A 26,489-nucleotide genomic window follows, 5' to 3' on the forward strand; every position below is an offset into this window, starting at 1 on the left:
GTGGGGGAAGCCCGCGGGCAGCGCCGCCGCGCGCGCGATGATGGCGGCGGCCGCGGCCCGGGGAGGGGGCGGCGGCAGCAGCGGCGGCGGCTCGGGCTCCAGCACCTCGCGGGGCTTCTATTTCAACACAGTCCTGTCATTGGCCCGCTCCCTGGCCGTGCAGAGACCGGCATCTTTGGAGAAGGTAGTGTTGGCCGCTCGGGCCGCGGGCTGACAGGAGAAGGGGTATGGGATGGCGAAGCGGTAGGCGGGGCGAGGATCTGTGGAAGGCCAGAGGTGCTCTAGAGCTACCTGTGACAGGAAGGGGTACATGAGCGGAGGGAGCCGGGGTTGGGGCGGTGAGGAGGCCCGTGGGCGGAGGGCCCTGGTGAAGAGAGGGGCATAATAGTGTTGGTTTAGGCGAGGAGTGGACAAGAGCAGGTGGGGACTTTGCGGGTGGGTGGCGTGGGAGGGACGTGAGCTACAGGCCGGGCTTTGAGCCGAGGGGGCACCTTGTGATGCAGCAGGGGCGGGGGCGACAGGCAGGGAGAAGCAGTGGTGGGAACGGTGGAGGACCGGAGTCAAAACCTGGGGCTCTGCTCCCAACTTCTTTGCTTTTTATTCCGAGAACTTGGAGACATGCTGTTCTCATAAAATGGGGGTGCTTACCTACTTTGCCCGCTTCACACTGTTGTGAAGGGCAAATGAAATAGTACGTCTGACATCGCTTTCTGAGATGCAAATCTGCGCGTTGTTTTTCTGTGAATCTAGAGGGGGCGTTAGACTGGGAAAAGATTGTGTTTCGAAGAAGGGACAGTGGTAGGGAAGGGGGAATGAACTGTCATTGGCAGAGAATTGAACTCAGGATTGCTTCAGAGGAGGAAGGGGAACTTATACCGGAGGAATCTTTGCCTTGGGAGAAAGGTGAAAGGAAACTCAAAAGTGTCGCTTGGATGGTGGAGAGAACAGATTTTAGTCAGACATGTTTGGTCCCTGCCCTGTCACTATTTGTACTCTTAGGCAAGTTACTTCAACTCTTAGAGCCCTGTTTCCTTATGGGTGAAATGAAGTGATTCTTGAGAAGTACGTGGATTCAGGCATAAAGTGTCTCCTGTAGATAGGTGAACAGTAGAAGTCAGCTTTCTTTCCCCACCGTCGTGTGATGAGACTCATTATAGTATGTAGCACGGTAGGGGTGATCTTCCTTTCTTCCTCTCTTTCTTTCTTTCATTTGGGAGAGCGCGTGTACACGTGCGTGTGCACGATGGAGAGGGGCAGAGGAAGAAGAGTCTTAAGCGGACTCCGGTGCTGGGCTGGATGTCACGATCCTGAGTTCAAGTCTGGAGCTGAAACCGGGAGCCGGCTGCTCAATCGACTGCACCACTCAGGCGCCCAAGGATGGGATTCTTTTTTCATACAGTTTCTGGCAGGTGAAAAGAGATCTGTTGTCTAAGAGTAGGAGAAAAGGGTGGAGACTGGAGGCCTGTCTTGGGGCAGTTAAGAGTAGTTTTGTGGGGGCGCCTGGGTAGCTCAGATGGTTAAGTGTCTGCCTTCTCTTTGGGTCATGATCCCAGGGTCCTGGGATTGAGCCCTGAGTGGGGCTCCCTGCTTGGTGGGGAGCTTGCTTCTCCCTCCCCCTCTGTTGCTACCCCTGCTGTGCTCACTCTCACTCTCTGTCAAATAAAGAAATAAAATATATATTAAAAAAAAGCGTTTTGTGGCTCTGGTGAGGGTTGATGCTGAAATGCTGTGTTAGGCTCTCTGGCATAGTGTCCTTGGCTTTGTGGGTTCTCAAATCTGATTTCTCACTTAACTGCAGGGTGAGCAGGTCCTGGGAGATTGATGCCAACCTAACTTCTAATTGAAGGAGGAATTCAAAAGAATGGAAAGTATATGATTTCTGGAGATAGGAATACCTCACTTTAAATCCTGTATCATTTGCTTACATTAGTGTGACTCTGGGTAGATTAGTTCCCCAGTCTGACCTTTGCTTTCTCCTGCAGAATACAAGGACAGTACTTGTTAAGAGTATTATGAAGATCAACAAAATGACCTATGAGTACAAGATGACCCATGATTAAGAACTGTTATCATTGGATGAGCCTAACTAATGGACTGCAGTGCTAACTTATCAAATTCATGCCAGCTAGTTAGCACATTCTCTTCTTAGTAGGAGGGCTAAAAAGCATATCAGAAGTTTGCTTACTGGACTTGGAGAATAGCAGAGATTGTAGGGAATTGGGCGAAGACAGTCATGTGGCTCTAGTAGGGCACCCTTTCTTACCCAGTAACTCTGAGAAATGCACCTTAAGCACAACTGGCCTTCTTCAGCTCTCTCCCATGTCCTCACAAGAACATTCCATAATTGCAACATTGTTAGCTTTGTATCTTACAATAGCTGTTTACTGTTGTCAAGATTACATGTATTTTACAAGTTAATATAGCTTTTCGGTTGGCAGCTCCCCATTACTATCTCTTAGTTTGGGAGGTCAGTATCATTGGTAACATTTACAAATCACTTTAGAAGAGAGTTAACAGAGCTAGCCCGAGGCTGCAGTCTTCAGAAGGGATTGCTTGCAAGGTTGGTCCTTGGCTCACATCTGGGAACTTGATACTTGAACTGTTTCCTCCATTTTCTAACTGATAAGGATGGTTCATTGAGCCTAGACTCTGAACAGACAATATAATTATCTGCTTTCCTCCTGGGAATCTGGAATTTTGATGGCTGCTAGGCAGACATTGCCTGTGTCTGTCAATAAAAACCTTGGATGCTATGTCTCTAAAGGACTTCCCTAGGTACAATCATAGCATACATGTTACTACATTGCTGCTGTAGAAGGGAGCACACTTGGTGTATACCTTCACAGGAGGGAGAGAACAGGAGGAAGCCCATGCACAGGTTTTTCCAGAGTCCACTTGTCTTTTTCTCTTGCTGACAAATTCACTGTCATACAATGTAATTTAGCTACAAGTATAACTATGTATGTGTGGGTGGTCTTGGGGACCCTGAAATAATTTCTGTCTTAGGGAAGGCTTCTGTAGATGGCTGGTTCCATCAGATATATGTGGTGGTTTCCTCTTATCCTCACCTGGGGTCTTGAGACTTCATTATGCTAGGGATCATTGTTCACTATTTATTTTTTTAGATTTTATTTATTTATTTGACAGAAAGCAAGAGAGAGAACACGAACAGGAGGAATGGGAGAGGGAGAATCAGGCCTCTGGCAGAGCAGGGAGCCCGATGTGGGGCTCGATCCCAGGACCCTAACCTGAGCCAAAGGGAGACGCTTAAGGACTGAAGCACCCAGGCGCCCCTCATTGTTACTACTTAGTCCTATGATATATGGCTGTTTATTACATTCTTCTACTTTAAGACAATTGACAATAAGCCCTCAGAATTCCTAGGGAAGTATTCTTGAGGTTCTTAAGAGTAAAGGAATTTCTGAGTACCCACCAGGATAATGAAGGTGGGGACTTAAGTAGGGAGATGAGTGTTGAAAAACCTCTCTTTATTTGTTTCTGGGTTGGTTTTTTTTTTTCCCCCTATTCTTTTTTTCCAGAGAGAAGGCAGAGGGCTGAGTGGGGCTTGGTCCAGATAGGCTCGAGCTGAGGACGGCTCAGTTTTCTGAGCTAGACCTGACATCTCAGTTCAGACATTGGTAACTCAGGCAGCCTTGGTGTGCTTTTATGGCACTTGGGGCACATTAACAATATTCCTTTCCCTGTCTTTGTCTACCTACATGTCACAGTGGTGTTTCCTTACTCCACTCACCCATTCTGATCCCAGGCTGTGTAAATTTTACTTTTCCTTTAATTAATTTACTCTTTGATTTAGGAAACATTTGTTGAGCACCTACTGTTAATTAGTATGCACTAGATAGGCCAGATCAATAAGAAACAGCGTTAATGAGATTGTTCAGGTGATCAGCATCAAGTCAGACTTGCTATAAGTAGCCCATCTACTCTTATGTCACAGGTCTGGTGATCAGCCGCCTGCCATGTTCAGATAGTCAAACACAAGACTCCTTGGTGTCAAGTCTCTGATTCATCTCTGAGCTTTGACCTTTTCTTGTTATGCCGCCCCTAAGACTGGAACCTCAGCCCTAAAGCCTTCCCCCAGGATTGTGGGCCACCCTGAGGATATCATCTGTGTTCCTCGAGATCCCGACCCACACAGCCCTCAGCCCTCTCCCTCTGGGAGAAAGGTGAGAGGAGAGAAATAGAGAAGAGAATCCTGTCTACAGTGGAATCTCCATGTATGGTCAGCTTCCATTCTCTGATTCTGCCTGCTAGTCTTGTTCTGCTCTTCTCATCTGTCTTCAGAATATTACTGAGCTGCCCCTGTCAAGCTGCCCCCTGGATCTGCCTGATGATACTCCTCTGTGTCTAGGATATTGGTGACCTGTTCCTCCCTTTCCTCGTCTGGCCTATACATAGTAATGGACCCTCAACTCTGGGACATAGAGAGTTCCTGGCAGAATTGAAAAGTAGGCAGCATTCCTTGCCCTCCCACTCATTTTCCTACCCTCAGGAGGCTTTGATCAGAATCTTTTTCCATGTCCTACAGTATGCTCTCTTTTCTTCAGTTACAATGCCAGAATCTCGAAGTGTCTTACTAACTCGATGTGGTGTTTAAATGGCACTGCAGCATTAGGGACAGGCCAGAACCTTCTTGGTAGACAGACATGCTCCAGAAGATGAGCTGGTTAACTCTGATCTCTAATTGGAGGAACATATGTTCTGATGCTCCGGGCAGTAGGCTTTGTGGAGTTCTTGGTTATCCACTCCTTTAGAGTGGTTTGCCATGGAGTTAAAAAATCATGGTATTGGCATTTTTTTCCAGCATCGGGAAGTTGAAAATTTCCATCCTCACTCCGTTTCCTTTGTGAAGCCATGTTAAAAACAACCATCTAAAGAGTAAGGGTAGAGAAAATTAGCGTCAGTAGAGGGAATTCATGATGCTAGAACCATTGTTGTTAAAGCAGCTCTAAAATACTTTTTTCTTTTTTAAAGATTTTATTTATTTATTTGACAGAGATCACAAGCAGGCAGAGAGACAGGCAGAGAGAGAAAGGGAAGCAGGCTCCCTGCTGAGCAGAGAGCCCAATGCGGGGCTCCATCCCAGGACCCTGAGATCATGACCTGAGTTGAAGGCAGAGGCTTAATGCACTGAGCCACCCAGGCGCCCCAGCTCTAAAATACTTTAAGAAGAAATCGGAAGAAGAAGAAATCTTTACCTGTAATCATGCCACAGTAACTGTTTTAGGTTGCTAGGGCTGCTGTAACAAAGTACCACAACAACTTAAACAACTGAAATTTATTTTCTTATAGTCCTAGATGCTAGAAATCCAAGAAGAATGTGTCAGCGTTGCTGGTTTCTTTTGAAGTCTTTCTCTTTGGCTTGTAGGTAGCTGTCTTCCTGTGTCTTCACATAGTCTTCCCTCTGTGCCTGTCTGTATCCTAATCTTCTGTTACAAAAACACTAGTCAGATTTCTAGAACTGGCCCACCGATTTACCTTGTGTTAACTTAAAAACCCTATGTCCAAATATAGTCACATTCTGAGGTACCAGGGAACGAGGAATTCAATATATGAATTTTGGGGGGACACAATTCAGCCCATAACACTTAACACATTAGTATTTTAATTTCTTAGATCTCCTTTTTAGTCTTTAGCTATGTTCGCTTTTTTCCTTTTTTCAAAAATAGCCCATATTTATTATGTTAATGCCTGGATGTCTTATTTTATGTTGATAGATCCTAATTAAGCATTTCTCTGTTTAGGCGATCTAGATTTTTCCTTGCAAAACAGCATGTTTGTATATCTAGAATTTTGTCTTCTTCTGGTTCACATTCTTCTGCTAAATGGAGGGTGGGTCTTGACCTTTACTGCCCAGCTGTTTTCAGAGGACTCTACTTAGTTATGGTGGATAGCATCAGCAAGACACCTTGTGCGCCTTTATATGTAGCTTCATGTTGTTGGATTTTATTTACTTTTTCCTGCTAACTTTGTAAGCATAAAAGGGGACCTTATTCTTTTGATTCTAAGATAATGATATTTGACCATGGTTGGCTATGTTCAATAACGAATTAAACAGCCAAAAAACCTACAAGGTGGAATTGGCCATATGATATTGTGCTCTTGTTTTCTGGTATGGGGAAACTTGAATTCAGGTTTCTCTTCACACTTGCAGTACCATTGCTTGGATACTGGCTTCTACCTGTGTCTGCTCTCCGTCTCTTTCTTTCAAGATTTGGGTCTAGGGGCACCTGGGTGGCTCAGTGGGTTAAAGCCTTTGCCTTTGGTTCAGGTCATGATCCCAGGATCCTGGGATCCAGCCCCGCATCTGGCTTTCTGCTCAGCAGGGAGCCTGCTTCCTCCTCTCTCTCTGCCTGCCTCTCTGCCTACTTGTGATCTCTGTCTGTCAAATAAATAAAATCTTAAAAAAAAAAAAAAGAATTGGGTCTACTAGGTGTGCACACAATTCTGACCCTCAATTAATTTACGATAACTAGAAACAGTGATAGGTGGGAGACTGGCCAGCTGTCTGTCCATAAAGGAAGTGGTGGGGGACCATATGGCTTTTCAGAAAACTCCCCTGAGAAGATATTTAGCCATTTTGCACTTTGCTGGCATGGGAATGGGAGGTACAGATCATTTTCTTTGGGTTTTTCCAAACCTTTTCTCTGTGGCTCTTGACAGTTAGTGAAAAAGTAATAGAAGGTAAAAAAGTGAAACATGCTCTAAGAAGGTGGAAGTATTGTGCCTACTTGCTGGGAGGTTACTTTCAGCTGAGATTTTTAATAACAAAGGCCTAGAATTGATGGGCATGGACATTTGTAAATGCCAAGAGTGGTTGGCAAGGGAAGGTCATTTCAGATAGAACAGAGAACAAAACAGAGTAAAATGAGGAACAGCAGTAATAGGGTTTGGCAGAAATACAGTATATTTAAAGGGACGAGTGTAGATGAGAGTGAGAAGAAAGCAGGTGGCCTCACGTAGTCCCAGACTCAGAGTTTGGGTTGTATTGATGAGACAGGGAAGAGCCCTTGAATATTTCAGGACCATGAGTTATGTGCATTAAGAAGATTATTATGGCCGCATTGTTTATCCCCATGCCCTTAGAGATTCTCAGAATTGATGTGTCACTAGCTGTTTGCTCCCCCAGAGGGCAGAAATGTTCTGTTTCTGACTCTTTACTGCAGATTTTATGTTATGCTGTCTGTTTGCACTTTGCACCTAGAAGAGATGTGGTTACCTCCAGTCCCGTACACCAGCAGCCATTCCCATCCTTGATTTAAATTGCTGAAATGTGTCTGTGTACTTCATTTTCCTCATTATTTATATACTTGTTTTTCTATTGCTTCTCTTGTGTATCTTGGCATTTTGGAAAAAGGCTTGGCCTTTTGTGAACATTGCCAAGCTGGCCAGAACACTACTTTCGTTTATGTGATAAGAACAGAGTTGAGACAAAAATCCTCAAATCTCACTTGCATTTATTCACTTAGTTCTGAGAGGCTCTATCTTTGCTGCTGAAGCTATTTTCTTTTCCTGAACATTTCTATGTGTAAAGCGGGGCTGAAAAGCTGGATTCAGGGCAGCCAGGTCTATCTGTACCATTATAAAAGCAAACGAGTGTGACATTTGTTTATTTGTACACTCATTCATTCATTTATATAATAAGTCTTTTAGTGCTTGCTGTTTGCCAGGCGTTGGAGGGGCCCATTAGAGGGATGAATGAGTAGATGTGGTCTCGCTGTCATGGAGTTGTCATGGAGGTAGACAAGCATTAAACAAAAACCTGTAAGTAAATATGATTGAAAATGCTAACAAGTGCCAAGAAGCAAAAGTAAATGGTATCGGTGAATACACTTGTAATGTTTTACTACCATCACTGCCATCCCTCTTCAGAATTCTTTCATCTCGTAAAACTGAAACCCTAATTGCCATTGATTTTTGTATTATATTGATCTTGTATCCTGCAACCTTGCCCAACTTGTTTTTTTAGTTCTAATACTTTTTTAGGTTTTTCTATATGCAAGATTATGTCATCTGCAAATATAGTTTTACTTTTTCTTTTCCAAACCGAATGCCTTTTATTTCATTTTCTTTTCTCATCGTCCTGGCTAGAACCTCCAGAACAATACTGGATATAAGTGGTGAGAGTGGACATCTTTGTCTTGTTCCTGATTGGGGGCAGGGGGCAACTTTCAGCTTTTTACCAGAAAGTATAATGTTAGTTGTGAGTTTTTTATAGATTCCCTTAATCAAGTTGAGGAAGTTCCCTTCTATTTCTCTCTCTCTCTCTCTCTTTCTTTTTTTAAGATTTTATTTATTTTAGAGAGAGAGTATGCACATGCATGGGGGGTAGAGGTAGAGAAGAAGCAGACTCATGGCTGAGCAGGGAGCCTGACGTGGGGCTCAATCCCAAGACCCTGGGATCATGACCTGAGCTGAGCGCAGATGCTTAACCAACTGAGCCACCCAGGAGTACTTTAGAGGGCGCCTTTTTTTAGAGGGTGGGTAGGGGCAGAGGGAGAGAGATAAGGAAAATCTTAAGCGGCCTCCACACCCAGTGTGGAGCCTGTCACGGGGCTTGATCTCAGGACCCCAAGATTATGACCTAAGCCACAATCAAGAGTTGAGACGCTTAATCAGCTGAGCCACAGGTGCCCCCATTCCCTTCTATATATAGTTTGTTGAATGTTTTTATCATGAAGCAGTGTGGAATTTTTTCAAATGCCTTTTCTGCATGTATTACAAAGCTAATTTTAAAATATTGTTAGGGCAAGTCTATAGTAGCTCTTGCTACAAGGATAGTTTAACTCCACTGCTAAGGTATGGCCCCTTTGAGGTCTCTACTGAATGCTTTAAGGCCTTTCTTAAAGGCCTCTTAAAGGCCTTTCTTAAAAACTCCCAGCTCTTGCTGGGAGTCACGCAGATGCACCTCAGCTCTGCGTGAACTCTGGGAGCCTTTTAGCTCACTGTTCCCTGGTTGTTCTTTTCCAGCTTCATGGCATATCACCATACGTCTTAGGATTCATCAAAGACTTAGGGGAATTCTGTTTTGATTTCTGGGGATTTTTTTGTTGTTGTTTAGCCCTCTTCTCTTCAGAATTTCCAACTGCTTTTGACTTCCTTATTTCTGTCTCCTCCACTTCGACCATCATGATCTGCCTGGAATGCCTTATCCTATTCTGTGGTCTGAGATGTGTCTTCAGGCAGTCATAGGATAGGGCTCACATCATTTCTTCTGTCTCTCATGTATCATAGACCTGTGCTACTTGTTTAGGATCTGAAATTAGTCGTTTCATGTATCTGTCCATTTTCCTAGTTGCTTTATGGCAGGAAGTTAAACCCAAGTCCTGTTATTCTCTCATGACTAGAGGTGGAAGTTTTTGGATCATAGGATTTTAATGCTAGAGCAGACATTGCAAAAAGCTATCTGGTCATCCTCTTATATGTGAGGCTTGAGGGAGATGACTTGCCAATATTGGCATAGTTTTAAGATATTGGCAAGATTCTGTGGATTTCCATATGTACACACAGTTGGTGTTTTGTCCACATTTTACAGAAGGAAATACAAAGTCAGAGATGTTCAGGTAGGTTTTGTCAGTTATCTTGGGTCACCTAGGTAAGAAGTGGCAGAGTTGGAGTGAAAATCACAACCTCCCAACTCCATGCAGCTATCCTGATCATTGCCTTTTGAAACAATGTCAGGAATCGGAGACATGCATTTGTCTGTGTTGAACCCTGCCAGGCACATGAGCAGGGCTCAAGAAATGGAGACTCATGCATTGTGTGTAAGGGCATATGTAGTGCTAGGTGTGTTGGATGTTGTAGAAAGCTATGTTAACTGGTCACACAGCCAAGCATGAGCATCTCTCATGAAACTCGCATCCAGGACTGCTTGTAGGAGTAGATGCTGTTCCACTTGCATCTGCAGCTCCCTGCCCACCTTGTCACAGTCACCTTTGTTTATTGTGTGTGATAGCTCTGAGTCACTTAGAAAAGGTTAGCTTCTATTCGGTGTTCTCCATGGGGGCGGTACATTTGAGAAAGACAAAAAATGGATTTAACAAAACACTGTCACTAATACTTAAAGCCTAATCTCTAGTTCTCAGGGAATTTTGTTTCTCCCGAAAAACTATTCCCAGAAGTTTCAGATAACAAAAGTTGTACTCTTTTTAAAAAAATTGTTTAATTAGCCAGCTTGTAATGCTATTGTAGTAGCTTTATTTTGACCTGCATACCTTACCAAACACTTGTGTTTGACTTTTCATCTGCAGTTTTCTGCCCAGTCATCCAGACTTGTGAGGGCATCTTGTTTTCTCCTTGGTGTGGCATTTCCTTTCCTTGGCAGTCTAAATTCACCTCGTGGTCTCTCTCTCTCTCTCTCTTTTTTAAGTAGGCTCCACATTGGGGCTTGAACTCATGACCCTGAGATGAAGATGTGAGCTGAAAAGTTGGATGCTTAACTGACTGAGCCACCCAGGTGCCCTGGTCTTTCTCTTTTAATACCCTTGGATTAAAATATTGCCAAGAGTTCTTAGCAAAGCCTAAGCAAGTTACCTTTGTTGCCTCTTCCCATTGACTTATTGATCTCCTCAAAGTGTTGCCCAGAGCCCCTCTGGGTCCTTTTTATAAGTGGGAGTAACCTTGGCCATCTCTGTCAGATTTTGAACTTAATGACCTTTTATAATGACAGGATCTACTCCTCTCTACCCCCTAAGAATAACAAACTTGTTAGTTTATTGTCAAATTCTGAAAGAAAAAAAAAAGTCAGTGTTTAGGTTTTTTTTTTCATTTTTTAAAATTATAGTGTTACTGCTTTATTCTGCATTAGGACTGTGACCTTTCTGTGTCTCAGTTTTTTTATCCTTAGAATGGAGATAACAAATAATATCCGCTCAGTGCAGTGTTGTGAAGATTAGTCGGGATCATACAAACCAGCACCTTGCATGTGATAAATGCCAATGACTTTTAGCTCTTAGTATCTGGAGACCGGCCCCCACTAGAACTGATTCTCCCTTATCTGACATGTGATGACTGCTAAAGGGCTTGAGTTCAAGTCTTCACTTTTTTTTTCTTTTCTTTTCTTTTCCCCACAAGAGTCCCAATTTCCGAGGGCATTTTGCATCAGAGCCTGGACCCAGTGCCAGGCTTTCAGGGGCCCTTTACCATTTGGTTTCTGACTTGCGTTCTTTATTAGTTGTGTCATTTTTATTGGTTGTATAACTCTGGCTGTATTATAAGGATTGTGAGGGTGTGACTATATACTCGACCTGACTTCATTTGACTGTTCTTCCATCCTCCATTCATTTGATGATGCAGCAAATATTTGTTCAGTGCCAATTGCATGCCAGCACTGTGCCCAATACTGATTATATGACAAATGTCACAACATAGTTAAACCTTATAGTAGGAAGGCTAAGTTCTAGTGGCCCTCTTTCTTTTTTCCTTTCCTTCTCATCCCACTAAATCCCTGTGACACCAGCCTCTTTAGTTCCACTAAATAGTTAAGTTTTTGGAACATGTAGGGTGCAGTGAATACAGGATGAGGGGGACACAGTCCTGTCTGCAGTGAGTGGAAGATAAGTATACAAGTAGGGGCACCTGGGTGGCTCAGTGGGTTAAAGCCTCTGCTTTTGGCTCAGGTCATGATCCCGGAGTCCTGGGATCGAGCCCTGCATTGGGCTCTCCGCTCAGCAGGGAGCCTGTTTCACCACCACCACCCCCGCCTGTCTCTCTGCCTGCTTGTGGATCTCTGTCTGTCAAATAAATAAATAAAATCTTAAAAAAAAAAAAAAGTATACAAGTAATTCCAAAGCAATATTTTTAAAAAGAAAGTTATTGAGAGGTGTGATGGGAAAGATCATAGCACATTGCTGAGGTCTGGCGAAACTTTGAGTAGCGAGAGATGGTTGACATGGATCTTGGAAGGATGGATTGAATTTTTATAGGGGAGATAAGGCAGACTGAATGAAATGTCGCAGATGGGTTAAGACTGTGGAAGAAGCCAGGCAGGGACAAGTGAGCACTGTATTTGGGGCCTGAGTGTTCACGGGAAGTTGGGAAAGACCTTCATTGCCAGGTTGGGAGTGTGCATTGAGTGTTCACGGGAATGGGGAGCCATTGGAGGTATGGGCCCGGAGTGGTGGTATTGGAGTAGGGAGAGACAAAAGTCAGAGACAGGGTCTAGATAAGAGCCTGTTGTCTAAGACTATACTTAGCCTGTCTGGGCCTAGTTGCCTATCCTATTAAACGAGAATAAGATTATATACAATCTGCCTGAAAGGGGGCATTTGGCCAGGTGAGTGTGCAGCTTCATCCAGCTCTCCATCTCTGATTCTGTGTACATTTGGGAGTTGTTAGAGGGCCTCAGGTCTGAAGCCCAGGTGAGCATCTTTTCAGTCTAGTGGTCCAGCTTGCATGGATTCTGGATGTTTTTAGAGAAATAATACCAAAAAAGCTCAGTGTTTGCAGTCCATTTTTCTTGTGATTTTTGTTGTTGTTGTTGTTAGTGAAGTAATTTAATAAGTTTGATTTTTATTTACAGAGAGCTGTGAAATTTTTTCAAGACCATTTTGTGAAGTTAAACTTTATGTCTGGGTTTCTTGTTTCAGGTGCTACCTGCTTCACTTTTTGCTGTGCCTCTTGTCTTGTAGCTCCAGGTGTCTTTTTCAGGGCTGGAATAGCTGCATCTCTTGTTCCTTCAAAAGAGAAAAACTTTTCTACTTGGATTGAGACTCTTGGGGAAGTTGTAGTTAAATAGGAGTTGTTTTGGGATGCCTGACTGGCCCAGTTAGTAGAGCATGTGACTCTTGATCCTGGGGTTGTAAGTTTGAGCCTCACCTTGGGTATAGAGATTAGTTAAGGATCTTTAAAAAATAGGGGCACCATTGCTTCTTGGCCTTTTGGCTAAGATCAAGTGAAAAAATAGGGGCACCTGGGTAGCTCAGTCGTTAAGTCATGATCCCAGGGCCCTGGAATCGAGCCCCACATCGAGCCCCACATTGGGTCCCTGCTCAGTGGGGAGGCTGCTTCTCCCTCTGCCCCTCCCCCTGCCTGTGTGCATGCTCACTGTCTCTCTCAAATAAATAAGTAAAATCTTTAAAAAAGAATAAAAATTAAAAATTAAATAGGAGTTGACTCATTGATAGTAAGTTGTTGGAATTAAAGAAGTTATAAGACCGTTGTGTGTAGAAAACATTTGTTTAGCTTATTTGACCCAGGTTTTCTTTCAGTTTTACATTACTTCTTCTTGGATTACTCAGATTCCATTCATTAAAATTCTGTACTCTTTTCTCTTATTTTCTGAGATCTAAGAGTATAAATATTATCGTCCTTTTAAAAATAAGATATGCAGAGGCACCTGGGTGGCTCAGTGGGTTAAAGCCTCTGCCTTCGGCTCAGGTCATGATCCCAGGGTCCTGGGATCGAGCCCCGCATCGGGTTCTCTGCTCAGCAGGGAGCCTGCTTCCCTTCCTCTCTCTCTCTCTCTCTCTCTCTCTCTCTCTCTCTGCCTGCCTCTCTGCCTGTTTGTGATCTTGTCAAATAAATTTAAAAAAATTAAAAAAAAGAAGATATGCATTGGGGTACCTGGGTGGCTCAGTGGGTTGAATGTCTGACTCTTGGTTTCAGCTCAGGTTATGATCTCGGGGTTGTGGGATTAGGCTCCGAGCTGAATGGGAAGTCTGGTTGAGCTTCTCTCTCCTCCTCTTCTTTTGCCCCTCCCTGTCTCTCTCTCTCTCTCTCGCTCTCAAGAAGTAAAAGAAAAGAAAAATATGCATTAATGGCAAAGCTGTTTCCACTATTTAAAAAAATTTTTTTTTCTGATTCTGAAGTTAACAATTTTCTGATTCTGAAGTTAACAATTTTCCTTGTGGAAAATACAGAAAAAAAATAAAGAAGTAAGTAAGTATTGCCTATAATTTGATTAATAATTTTTGTATCTTGTTGGATAGGCAGTGCAGGTTTTGAGATTTGTTTAATACTGTATTTGTATTAATTTCTTATCGCAGCTCTAACAAATTACCACAAACTTAGTGGCTTAGAACAACGCAAATTTATTGCTTTGCTTTTCTGTAGATTAGAAGCCCAACACTGGTCTCACTGGACTAAAATCAAGGTGATGGCAGGGCTGTGTACCTTTCTTGAGACTCTAAAGGACAACTCATTTCCATGTCTTTTATAGCTTCTAGAGAACCCTCCATTCCTGGATCATGGCAATCCTGGATCCCAGCAAGGGGACTCAAGCTGTCACATCCCATCATTCTCACCTCCTCTTTTGCCTCTCTCTTACCCTGGTCTCACTGACGTCATCCAATATAATCTCTTCAATTCAAGGTCTTTTTATTTTTTTTTAATTTTAATTTTTTAAAATGATTTTATTTATTTATTTGAGAGAGAGAGCATGAGCAGGAAAGAATGGCAGAGGGAGGGGGAGAAGCAGGCTCCATGCTTAGGCAGGGAGCCTGATGCGGGGCTCGATTCCACGAACTGTGAGATCATGACCTGAGTCAAAGGCAGAGGCTTTTTTTTTTTTAAATATTTTATTTATTCATTTGACAGACAGAGATCACAAGTAGGCAGAGAGGCAGGCAGAGAGAGAGGTGGAAGCAGGCTCCCCACTGAGCAGAGAGCCCGATGCGGGGCACCTGAGCCAAAGGCAGAGGCCCAACCCACTGAGCCACCCGGGTGCCCGAAAAGCAGAGGGGTACCCGATTGGGCCACCCAGACCCCCCAAGGTCATTTTAACCTGTTTTTCTTTGCAACCAATTTACATCCATTTGCAGTGCGAGGTAACATATTCACAGATTCCAGGGATTAGGACACAGACATATTTGGGCAGGCCATTGTTCTGCCTGCCACACCGATATGGTTCGTGCATTCCCAAATTATTATATTGGTCTCTAAATTGTTTATTGGTTCTTTTTGGTATCTTTCCTTCACATTTTAAAACAGTGTGCCCAGCTTTTAGAGTAATCCTGAATTGTCAAAAATTATTTCTATTTAAATATTTTTAATTAAATGGGTTTGCAGAGAAATGTCTGAAGTCAGAGTAGCCCAGAACCCCTCTGGGACAGGGACAGGCAGTACAGAGGAGACAAGGATGGTAAAAACTGTGTTTCTTTCCAATGTCCCTACCAGGTAGGGTGACAGCTATGTGAGCAGCAGGGTTTAATCATGTTCCTGATGCTGAATTCTTACCCTGAGATATTGCTAGAGCTCATGTCTTTTAGTTTCCAGAGTATAATGCCTAAAAAACAAAGGAATAAACAAACAGGAAATCAAACCCAACCCAGAACATCTGTTCTGTGGGGAGAAATCCAATTCTTATGCTTGATGTAAGTGAGGAGAACTTGGGGTTTGCCTCTGCCCTGTAGGGCAAGTGCCAGGATGGGCTGGCAGCAGCCCTGAAAAGGGAGGGTCTGGATTGAGAAGAGAGCTTACATCCAGGTAAAAACTTAAGAATAGACAGCAAGCCTGCATCCTGGGGTAGAATGAGTGTCTTTTATAGTGCCTGTCCACAGTGTAGAAGATGGAGATACGAAGATAAGAGATGATTTCGACCCCTGGGAAGTTTGCAGATTAGTGGAGAGACAGACAAATGCACCAATAACTGTCACATGAACAATGGGGTAGATGTTGCCGATGATGTTACTGAAGCCCTTCAAATACATGAAGACAGTGGTTGTGTCTATTTATAGCCTGCTTGTCTCTGGGCTAGCTGTTCCTTTTTAATGGCTTCTGGTATGGAATATTTCTTAGACCCCACATCACCCTGCGTGGCCATCTTTGGATATTTTTAGAGTGGCAGAGGGGCAACTCAGTCTTTCCCTCACTTCCACATGTCCATCATCAAGTCCTGTAGTCTTCCTCTGAAACATCCTGAGCTGAACTGTTTCTGTTTGCTTTGGTCATTACCCTCTTTGCTACGGAAGCATCTCCTGACTTCTCTGTGGTTCCATTTTTGTCCTTTCAAACCAGAAGGATTCTTCTAAACCTCAATTCTAAACTCAACTTTTTAAGGTCTCCAATGTGCATCCCCTTGGCACCAGTTTGCATTGCTATTAGAGTTCAATCCAGGTTCCCAGCCTCTGCCTGCACTTGGACTTCTGGGAATCCCCACTTTATCTTTCCATTGTGCTGCCTCTCCAGTGGCCTCTGCCAGAATGCTTTTTCCTGAGTTGTCCCTGCTGGTTCCTTCTTAATCAGATCTCAATTTAATGGGCGCCTTCTTAGAGAGGTCTTTCCTGATCACCCCATTAAAAATAGTCCTTTAGGCACTATTGCTGGGGAAATACAATTACAAACAAAATCTCCCAAGAGCTCTCCACAAAGATAGTAGAGAAAGAAAACACTTTTATTACCGAATAAGCATTGAACCAGGACATGACATGCATCACAGGCAATCCTCTAAGAGATTACAAAGACAAAACAATCTCACCTTATTAACTAGCCAAGCAGATGTAACTTGTTACATCATACTTTCAAGGTAAATGACAACTAGTCCCTTAGGTAAGAAGTCTTTGTGTATATCTTTTCTATATTTAATAATGAGGTTGTGCCAATTTCGATGAGCTTCTGAGTCTCCATTCTATCTTGTAGCACATTGGCTTCACCAGCCAGGTATGTGGCACTGTGTATTTCTGTGTGTTTGAGCAGAATGTTGATAAAGTATTGCCCAGGACAAAGTACATAGATTTTCACAGGGCCCCAGACTCCTCCCTTTGGTTCCAGCGTTCTTTGGATCTCATTGACTCATTCTGCTATAAATCCACCTCCTTTCGATTTCTTATTTACAGGGCTGTTTCTTGAGAGACTTTACTCTTTCTGTCAGGTTGTGTGATTCACTGGTGGAAATGTCTGGAGTCTCTGAAATGATCACTTTATTGTGGTTAGTTTGCAACTCTCTTTGTATTGTATTTTCTCCTCTGACTGTGAAGTGGAGGAATACTGAAGAAAAGTGGGAATTTAGTATTTCTGTTCCTCTCTTGCTTGTTACTTTATGCTCTTTTAACAATCATGAAAGTAGGGATTTTCCCCATGTATATATTTTTTAACTTACTCCATATTTTTCCTGGTTAAGTAACATTTTCTCCTAGAACATATTTTGGCAAATAGAAAAAAGCACAGAGAAATGTAAAACCATGGGGCGCCTGGGTGGCGCAGTTTCTTGAGTGTCTGACTCTTGATCTTGACTCAGGTCTTGGTCTCAGGGTTTGAGTTCAAGCCCCACTTTGGGCTTAAACTTGGAGGCCATTTAAAAAAAAAAAAAAGAAGAAATGTAAAATCACTGGTAATTCTACCCCTCTGTAACTGTCAACATTTCTATATATTTTCTTCCAGTACTTTTTCTGTATATGATAATCCACATCATTCCTCACGTGAATTTACAGAACATTTAGAACATTGTTCATGCTGTTGCTTAGTCTTAGAAAAATACCATTTTTCATGTCTGTGTTAGGTTAGATTTTATGAAAGCACTGTTTTGGAGGTCAAAACTTTGGTTGACTATCACAGTTTCATATGGTTTAACCTAATGTTTCACCAAATTGTGGAATCAATTATTTTCTTAATGTTGTCATTTAGATTGTTTCAGATTTTCGATTAATATACACAATACTATAATGAAAGTCTTTTACATCATCTTTGCCTTAAGATTTCTAATTCTTTTTTTTTCTTTTTTTAAGATTTTATTTATTTAACAGAGAAAGAAGGAGAGAGAGCACAAGCAGGGTGAGTGGCAGGCAGGGAGAGAGGGAGAGGCAGGCTCTCCACTGAGCAGAGAGCCCAATGTAGGACTCAGTTGCAGGACCCTGAGATCATGACCCAAGCCGAAGGCAGTCGCTGAACCAACTGAGCCACCAGGCACCCCTAATTCTTTCTTTACAGTCATTCTTAAGAGGAAAATGACTGAGACAAAGAATATTACCTCTCTTCAGGTTAGAAGGTGTTTCTCTTTCTGGCTTGTGTATTTGTCCTTTTAAAATCTGCTTTCTTTTTTAAAATTGCAATGGTAGTTGATATTTTCAGAGCAAATCTCAAGCATTATACTTGATGACCTTTGCCAATAAAAGAACACATCAGTATGCCTGGGTGGCTCAGTCAGTTAAGCATCTGCCTTTCGTTCAGGTCATAATCCTGGGGTCTTGGGATCAAGTCCTGTGTCAGGCTCCCTAATCAGTGGGGAGCTTGCTTCTCCTTCTCCCTCTGCCCCTCCCCGCTGCTCGTGCTTGCTAGCTCGCTCTCTTTCAAACAAACAAATAAAATCTTAAAAAAGAAGTCCCACCAGACCATATAAATGTTAATGAGCAACTTCTCCTTGGGTCCATTAACAGAACAGCAAGGTTGGGGCCTCATGGTGTGTCTGAATGCTCTGTTAAGAGGTTCTTGTGGCAGGGATTTTCAAGATTGGCATCACCTCTTTTCCTATTCATATATCATCTAGATTTTTAGTTTCTTTATGTCAAACATTTACCATTGTTTTGTTTTGAAAAAATTTGAATTTTTCCATATATTCAGTAAATTGCTGACTTACTGCTCATTTGCTTCTGCTGGCCACTATTATGGCATATCCAGTAACAACAGGTACTGTTTGTTGAGCACCTGGTATGTACTGTGTGTAGTTCTGAGTGCTTTACACACATTTGATCTTCTAAAGAACCCTATGGGAGGATTGTAATTGTAGGTGGGTTTGGGTAAACTGCTTTTGGGTGCCACTGGGCATTAGAGACCCATGACTGTTATGACTGAATTACAGACATTAGCTAGTGTGTTTTACCACCTCTGTGTATGCATCATTTTAACTCTTGGTCCTTGGCACATGTATATTTTGTGTATGATCAATTCAGAATGTAGAGATGATCTTTCTGTGATTTTTGAATGGAAAAAAATGTTTTACTGGTTATATAGACTCACTGGGATTTTATACTACTGGTTTATGCCCTATACAGTCATATATATGTATATATATATATATATATATATATATATATATATGTATGTATATGTGTGTGTGTGTTTATATTTTTTAACTTATGGGGTTTTTTTGTTGTTGTTGTTTGTTTTTGGTCTCATTTTCTAGGTCCAAAAGCTGCTCTGTATGTGCCCAGTAGACTTCCATGGGATCTTCCAGTTGGATGAAAGACGGAGAGATGCAGTGATTGCGTTGGGCATTTTTCTCATTGAATCTGATCTTCAGGTAAGTCTTTACTACATTAAAAGTGTTTCTGCAGTGTAAAAGGGAGAGTGCAATTAGAATTTAAATTTGTACCTGCTTATATTTACCTAAACCAGTACTAAAAGAATGCATATGAACCTAATAAAAGCGGTTAGTGATGGTGAGGCAGAGTGGGTGGAACAGGTGGGAGTAATTTAATTAATTTAATTAATGTACAGCCTCTTAAGAAATTTTGGTTTTTGAACTGTGTGAATAATTAGGTTGTTAAAGTAGTTATTGGTTGTTGTTACTGTGTTTTGTTTGGCTAGAAAGTTAATTAAAATGCTTTGTGAAGTAATTGTGTGCCCTCCAGAGTGGTCTTGATTTTCAATCTAAGGTCAGATGTTCATTCAGATTGAGTAAACATTTTTTTTTCCTTCCAAAAGGATAGTATTCTTTGAGATAATTCTGACATAATACAATCTTTTTTCAGATCTGTTATAGATTTCGGGTACAGTGGAGCATAGGACTTTTGATCTTAGGGTTGTAAATTCAAGCCCCATATTGGGTGTAGAGATTACTTTAAAATAAAAAAACTTTTTTAAAAAAACATTTTATTTGTCTTATTTGAGAGAGAGTGAGCGAGAGAGAAAGCCTGAGTGGGGGGAGAAGAGGGACTAGGGAAGCAGACTCCCCGCTGAGCGGGGAGATCCTAGAGGACTCAATGACTCGGGTCCTGGCCTGAGCTGAAGGCAGGCTTTTAACCAACTGAGCATCCAGGTACCTCTAAAAAAATTATTTTTAATCTTATAAAAAAAAAAAAAAGAACTGTGATAGATATAAGTTTTAGAGTACATGTTAATGTATCTCTTAGAGGTGATTTAAAAATCAGTGTTGTGGCTCCAACAGAAAATGATGTGACCTTTTTTTTCAGTACTTTCCAAGGTTAATTGAAGCAAATGGTTAATCACTGAACATAGAATCTATTATTTGTTTGTTTATTTTTATCATTATCAAGAATCACTTTTAATTCCATGCTATGTTGGGAAAATAAAGATGTTAGATATTTGAATTTTTATGTATCTAAAAATGCTTATATGTCCTGGAAATTCTACTTAAGTAAGGATTAATATTTTTGACAGAGTATTCATACATTTGAAATAAAAATAAGCATTTTAATTTTAGAGCCATAGTTTGAAAATTAAATAGGTTGTTTGATCAAGGCCACATCAAAAACCAAAATTAGATGCATATAAACGGCATTTTAATTATTCTTTTCTATTTTTTTAAAGACTTTACTTATTTATTTGACAGAGAGAGACATGGCGAGAGAGGGAACACAAGCAGGAGTGGTGAGGGAGAAGCAAGCTTCCCAAGCAGGAAGCCCAATGCTGGGCTCCATTCCAGGACCCTAGGATCATGACCTGAGCCAAAGGCAGATGCTTAACAACTGAGCCACCCCGGCACCCCCATTTTAATTATTCTTCCTATTTATTTATAAATGTGAAAAGAAAGAAAATTTCTACTTTTTTCTACAAACTCTTATTCAAATTTAGTATAAATAATTTATAACATATAAATATAAATTTAATATGAATTTAAGAATATAAATTTAATATAAATTATTCAAATTTAATATAAATATAAACTTAATGTATTATAAATATATGAAATATGATTTAATATATAAGTTATATAAAATGTAAATTTAATATGAGAAACTGCTATTCAAATGTGTATTAATTGAAAATATCTTTGGCAAACACATTACTTAACAGATTTACCTATAAGTCCCTTATATTTGTGGTAGGCTTTTTAGGGTGGCAAGAAAGAGACCAATACAAATTACTGTGGTGTAATTTGGGTCCCTGGTAAGGATTGGTGGTACCTGGGGTAGCAGCTCCTTGAGCCATGCAGTCTGCCAGTGCTTTTAGAAAGCCCATTGGCCACACCAACACCAGGAGAGGACTCCAGCAGGCTTCACCAGGCCCCTGAGCCCTAGCAGTCAGCTTTCTCTTGGTTACCTGATGTTGATGTTCCCTGCTTCCAATGAGGATAGGCTGTGGTACTGGGCTCAAGTCCAGTCAGTGGGCTGTTTCTGCCGCAGCCATGGCCACAATAGCAGAAGTCGTTTACTGCTTACAGCTTCTGCAATGAGAACACCTGAGGTCCTTCCTCTGCAGGAGCCATGCCTTACACATCCTTTGGACTTTTGTGCCTTAATACACTGGGATCCTGGACAGATGTAGCCATCTCCTTTATTTGATTTAAAGGAAAAGTTGTTTTGTTTTGTTTTGTTTTGTTTTTAAAGATTTTATTTTATTTATTTGACAGAGAAATCACAAGTAGGCAGAGAGGCAGGCAGAGAGAGGGGTAAGCAGGCTCCCTGCTGAGCAGAGAGCCTGACTTGGGACTCAATCCCAGGACCCTGAGATCATGACCTGAGCCAAAGGCAGAGGCTTAACCCACTGAGCCACCCGGGTGCCCCAAAGTTGTTTTGTTTTTGCTAAAGAAAGTTCTCTATTTGCTGTGGTTATGTATTGTGGTATAAAAAACTACTCCTTAATATGACCGGTTGGTTTTTGGTTTTGCTTTTTTATCATGAATCTCCAATTTAGATGGCGTACAGAAGAGTCACTGTCTCTGCTCCATTCAGTGTCACCTAGAGTGGCTTGAAGGCTAGAGGCTGGAATCACCTGAAGGCTCATTGATGCACATGTGTGTGTGTTGATCCTGGCTATTGGCTGGGACCTAAGCTGGGGCACTCAGCCAGAGCACCCCAGCACCCCTATATACATGGCCTCTCCATGTGGCCTGGGCTCTGTCACTCCGTCACAGTGTAATGTCTGGGTCCTGAGGGCATTTGTCCTGAGAAAAAGCCAGATGGATGCTGTACTGTCTTCTTTAGCCTGGGAAGTTAGTCTCTTGAACTACAGTTGACCCTTGAACAACATAGGATTTAGGGGCACTGACCCCCCTGTGCAGCTGAAAATCCATGTATAACTTTTAACTCCCCCAGAACATAATTACTAATAGCCTACTGCTGACCAGAAGCCTTATCAAAAACAATAAAGCTAGAGAAAATGGGTTTTTTAAAATATTTTATTTATTTGACAGAGAGAGATCACAGGTAGGCAGAGACAGGGGAGGCAGGCTCTTCCTGCTGAGCAGAGAGAGCCCAATGCAGGGCTCGATCCCAGGACCCTGAGATCATGACCTGTGAGCCAAAGGCAGAGGCTTAACCTTCTGAGCCACCCAGGCGCCCTGAGGAAATATTTAGAAGACTGTAAGCAAGAGAAAATACATTTACAGTACTATTAAAAACCCATATGTAAGTGGACCTGTGCACTTCAAACACATGTTGTTCAAGAGTCAACTGTACTTTTTTTTTTTTTTTTAAGATTTTATTTATTTATTTGACACAGAGAGATCACACGTAGGCAGAGAGGCAGGCAGAGAGGCAGGCAGAAAGAAAGGGGGAAGCAGGCTCCCTGATGAGCAGAGAGCCTGATGCAGGGCTTGATCCCAGGACCCTGAGATCATGACCTGAGCCGAAGGCAGAGGCTTAACCTGCTGAGCCACCCAGGTGCCCTCAATTGTACTTTTAAAAAACACAGCAAGTCACTAAGGCAGCCCATTTTCCAGGGGAGTTGAATTTGACTACAGTTCTGTGGAAGGAGTGTCACAGAATTTGGAACCATGTTTTCAGTATTACCACATGTTTTGCTTTGTTTTCAGTACTTCAGAACATCAAATAGTATTCCCCTTCTTAGGAGCACACTTACCTAACCCTTAACTGGAGTGGTTATAACTAGGAAAACAACCAAAAGAGTCAGTCATGGAAGGTTCTGAAGTGACATGTTAACTGGCTAGTTTGGAAACTAGAAAAAAGTAGTTTTTTTATTAGCAAATTATGGCCATAAAGTCTAATGCTTAGTTTGGGAGAAGCAAAAGGAAATATTAAATAGAAAATTAAAAAAAGAAAAGAGGACAAGGACCATGAATAACAGAAGCATCACTAAGTTTAGAAGCTTGTGGCTGTGACCCTCCCTCAGTCTAGAGGATCTGAGCCTGAGACTCACTGAAGGGTTTGGGGGCTCTCTCTGAACACTCTTGCTGAGGGCGTATTTGAGAGTGTGTGCGTACATAAACCTTTTTCCTGCAGAGGCCATCATGGGGTCCCAGCCCCCAGTAAGGGCTAGAGCAAAGCTGGACATTCAGTGGCAGAAGGGCAGGTTTTAGCCCTTCCTTAGGCACCTCTGGTGCAGGCTGGTGGGATAACCTCCAGAGGCCACCTGCTGCTGCCACGTGGAAACAGGAAGGGTGCCCTGCCATGCGAACATCCATCTTTGAGATGGTGAGGATGCAAATGCTTTGCTTTGGGCTTAGTACAAAAAAACTACCAGCTGCACATTGTATTAAATGTATTTTTTTTCTTTTTTAAGCACAAAGATTCTGTGGTTCCTTATCTTCTTCGACTGCTTAAAGGACTTCCAAAAGTGTATTGGGTAGAAGAAAGCACAGCTCGGAAAGGCAGAGGTAATGTGTAAATTTTCCCCTCAATTCAGGGAATGGCATGTATGCTCACAGTCTGTATGAATCAGTTGTTTAATCATATTAATGCATCAGGTACAATGTTTCTAGCTAGTTCCACTCTTGGCTGTGAGACAACTGCCTGTAGCAGCATGGGCTGTGCTTACTCCTTGTTGTCCAGAGCCCATGGTCGAGGGGAGGTGGGGGCAAGGCTGAGAAAACCGGCTTTGCATTGCATTCTGGGAGTGAACAGGAGCTTGGAGACCTTCAGGAATCTTTTCTCATGTCTCCTTGCCAGAATTGGTTCCCCTGCCTATCCCCGAACCAGTTTCTATTACCCTTAGATGAATAGGTTCACTCATGGAGTGAATCCATTTCTCCAAATTGCATTGCTGCTACTCTAAAAGGAAGGATGTGATGGATGTCCAGGACTTAAACACCATGTTCACTGTAAATAGTTTATCATTTTGTTGCTGTTTCTGAGTTTTATTTAAATTTATTACCTTTAAAAAAATGGTATATAAGTCCACTATGTGCCAGGCATTGTGCTAAGCACTTGCAACACTGATATTTTTAGGTATTGATTTCCCAAGACCCCCATATCAGTTTGGAACACCTCCAACATTCTAGAGATCATGACCCTGGAGACCAAAGTTTTCTTATAATCTCCCTGTGTGTGGTCGAGGCCCACCTTCAGACATAGCAGGGGGTTGGAGCCTATAAAGACGGCCTTGTCCTTTTCATTGGTGGCATGGCCCCAATTTGTTGGATGGGCTCAGCCGCTATAGATGGGTTTCACTGTTCTCATGAACATCCTGCTTGTGCCTAATCCTCTTGTCCTTTGGATTTCATCATTTCTGGTAACCTACTGTGCCTAAAACTGCCAGACCCCAGATTATGCATGTATCCTGGCATTTAAGGGACAATTTTTTTCTTTTTAATTAATTTATCTTTAAAGATTTTATTTATTTACTTGACAGAGAGAGACAGTGAGAGAGGGAACACAAGCAGGAGGAGTGGGAGAGGGAGAAGCAGGCTTCCCACTAAGCAGGGAGCCCGATGCGGAGCTCAGTCCGAGGACCCTGGGATCATGCCCTGAGCCAAAGGCAGACACTTAACGACTGAGCCACCCAGGCACCCTTACAGTTTTTTTATTGAAAGGTAGTTGGCAATACAATATCGTATCATATTATATTAGTTCCAGACATATAACATAGTGATTCGATGTTTATATACATTACAAAGTGATCACAATGATAAACCAGCTTTCGTCTGTCAGTCTGTCACCACACCAAGTCATTACCTGTTACTGACAATATTCCCCATGTTTTACATTGTATCCTTATGTCTTCTTTGCTTTAGAACTGGAAGTTTGTACCTGTTAGTCCCCTTTCTCTATTTTGCCCATCCTCTCACCCTAAAGGACTACAGATTAAATAGAAAGCATTGCTAAAAAGTCAGACATCTCTGTCCACCACTGTTGTCTAATTTGGGGAGAAGCAGAATACCAGTAGAAGCTGATTCTGTTTTCTTTTCTTTGAAAGAACATATCACTTCTATGTGCATGGACTTTCACTAGAATGAAAGTTTTAGCACTGTTGGAAACATTGTTAGAGATACATAAATCTCCAATCATTAGGCAGCATTTCACTCTTTTTTAGTTTTTTATTAAGGCAGTATGAATTATGCTTTTAAACTCTAGAGGAGTAGTTCTCAAAGTGCCATCCGGGACTAGCAGCACCAGCAACACCTGGGAACTTGTCAGAAATGCAGATTCTTAGTCCCCACATCACAGCTACTGAATTAGAACCCAGGGGCTAGGGAAGCTGGCAGTCTGCCTTTTAATAAGCCTGCAGATGATTCTGATCACACTCAAGTTTAAGAAGAACCTAGAGCTGCATCTTAAAATTTTAGGTACAGAAGTGAATGTGTAACAGTCTTCTGCCATGTACTATGAATAGATCTTGGTTAAATATTCAATATTCAAAATTGATTTAGTATTTAATAGCGATTAGACCTATAAAGGAGTGATTTTTTTTTTTTAAGATTTTATTTCTCTAGGGGCGCCTGGGTGGCTCAGTGGGTTAAGCCGCTGCCTTCGGCTCGGGTCGTGATCTCGGGGTCCTGGGATCGAGTCCCGCATCGGGCTCTCTGCTCGGCAGGAAGCCTGCTTCCTCCTCTCTCTCTCTCTGCCTGCCTCTCTGCCTACTTGTGATCTCTCTGTCAAATAAATAAATAAAATCTTTAAAAAAAAAAAAAGATTTTATTTCTCTATCTGACAGACAGAGATCACAAGTAGGCAGAGAGGCAGGCAGAGAGAGAGGAGGAAGCAGGCTCCCCGCAGAGCAGAGACCCCGATGTGGGGCTCGATCCCAGGACCCCGAGACCACGACCCGAGCCAAAGGCAGAGGCTTCAACCCACTGAGACACCCAGTACAGGAGTGATTTTATATTTTTAAGGTGCATGCCATCAAAGCACTGGTTAGCTTTTAGTCTTTTAGGTACAGTGACTCCTTCCTGACCCTGAGGCCAGGCTCCGGAGAACCTCCCTATGAAGAGGTCGGTAGCGGAAGGGCTTAAAAACCTATTAGGAATAGAGCAAATCTTTGGAAGCTCTTAAGATTTTCTCCACTTGTCAAAATAAAGCAGAAAAGAAATATAAACATATAATTCAGTTTAAAGTGGTAGTTATTGGGTAGCCACCATATATATACCATCTCTTATACTCTACGAAGATTGGTTTCTCATCCTGGGTAGAAATCTAGGTCAGGAATAAAAAATGGAGACTGTATAATCTCAAGCTATAAAT

The 26,489-nt window shown here is 42.2% G+C and overlaps 1 protein-coding gene across 1 annotated transcript in view; it reads left to right on the forward strand.

Annotated features, from left to right (window-relative positions):
• Positions 1-10: 10 nt before the first annotated feature.
• Positions 11-26,489, forward strand: part of PI4KA (phosphatidylinositol 4-kinase alpha) — a 116,767-nt gene continuing 90,288 nt past the window's right edge. The window contains exons 1-3 of the mRNA XM_044243773.1: positions 11-184; positions 19,073-19,189; positions 23,593-23,686. Coding sequence (XP_044099708.1) covers positions 38-184; positions 19,073-19,189; positions 23,593-23,686 — 358 coding nt within the window. The 5' untranslated portion in view covers positions 11-37. The remainder of the gene's footprint in view (positions 185-19,072; positions 19,190-23,592; positions 23,687-26,489) is intronic.

This window comes from Neovison vison, chromosome 3 (assembly GCF_020171115.1).
Source record: "Neovison vison isolate M4711 chromosome 3, ASM_NN_V1, whole genome shotgun sequence".
NCBI classification, from domain to species: domain Eukaryota; kingdom Metazoa; phylum Chordata; class Mammalia; order Carnivora; family Mustelidae; genus Neogale; species Neogale vison.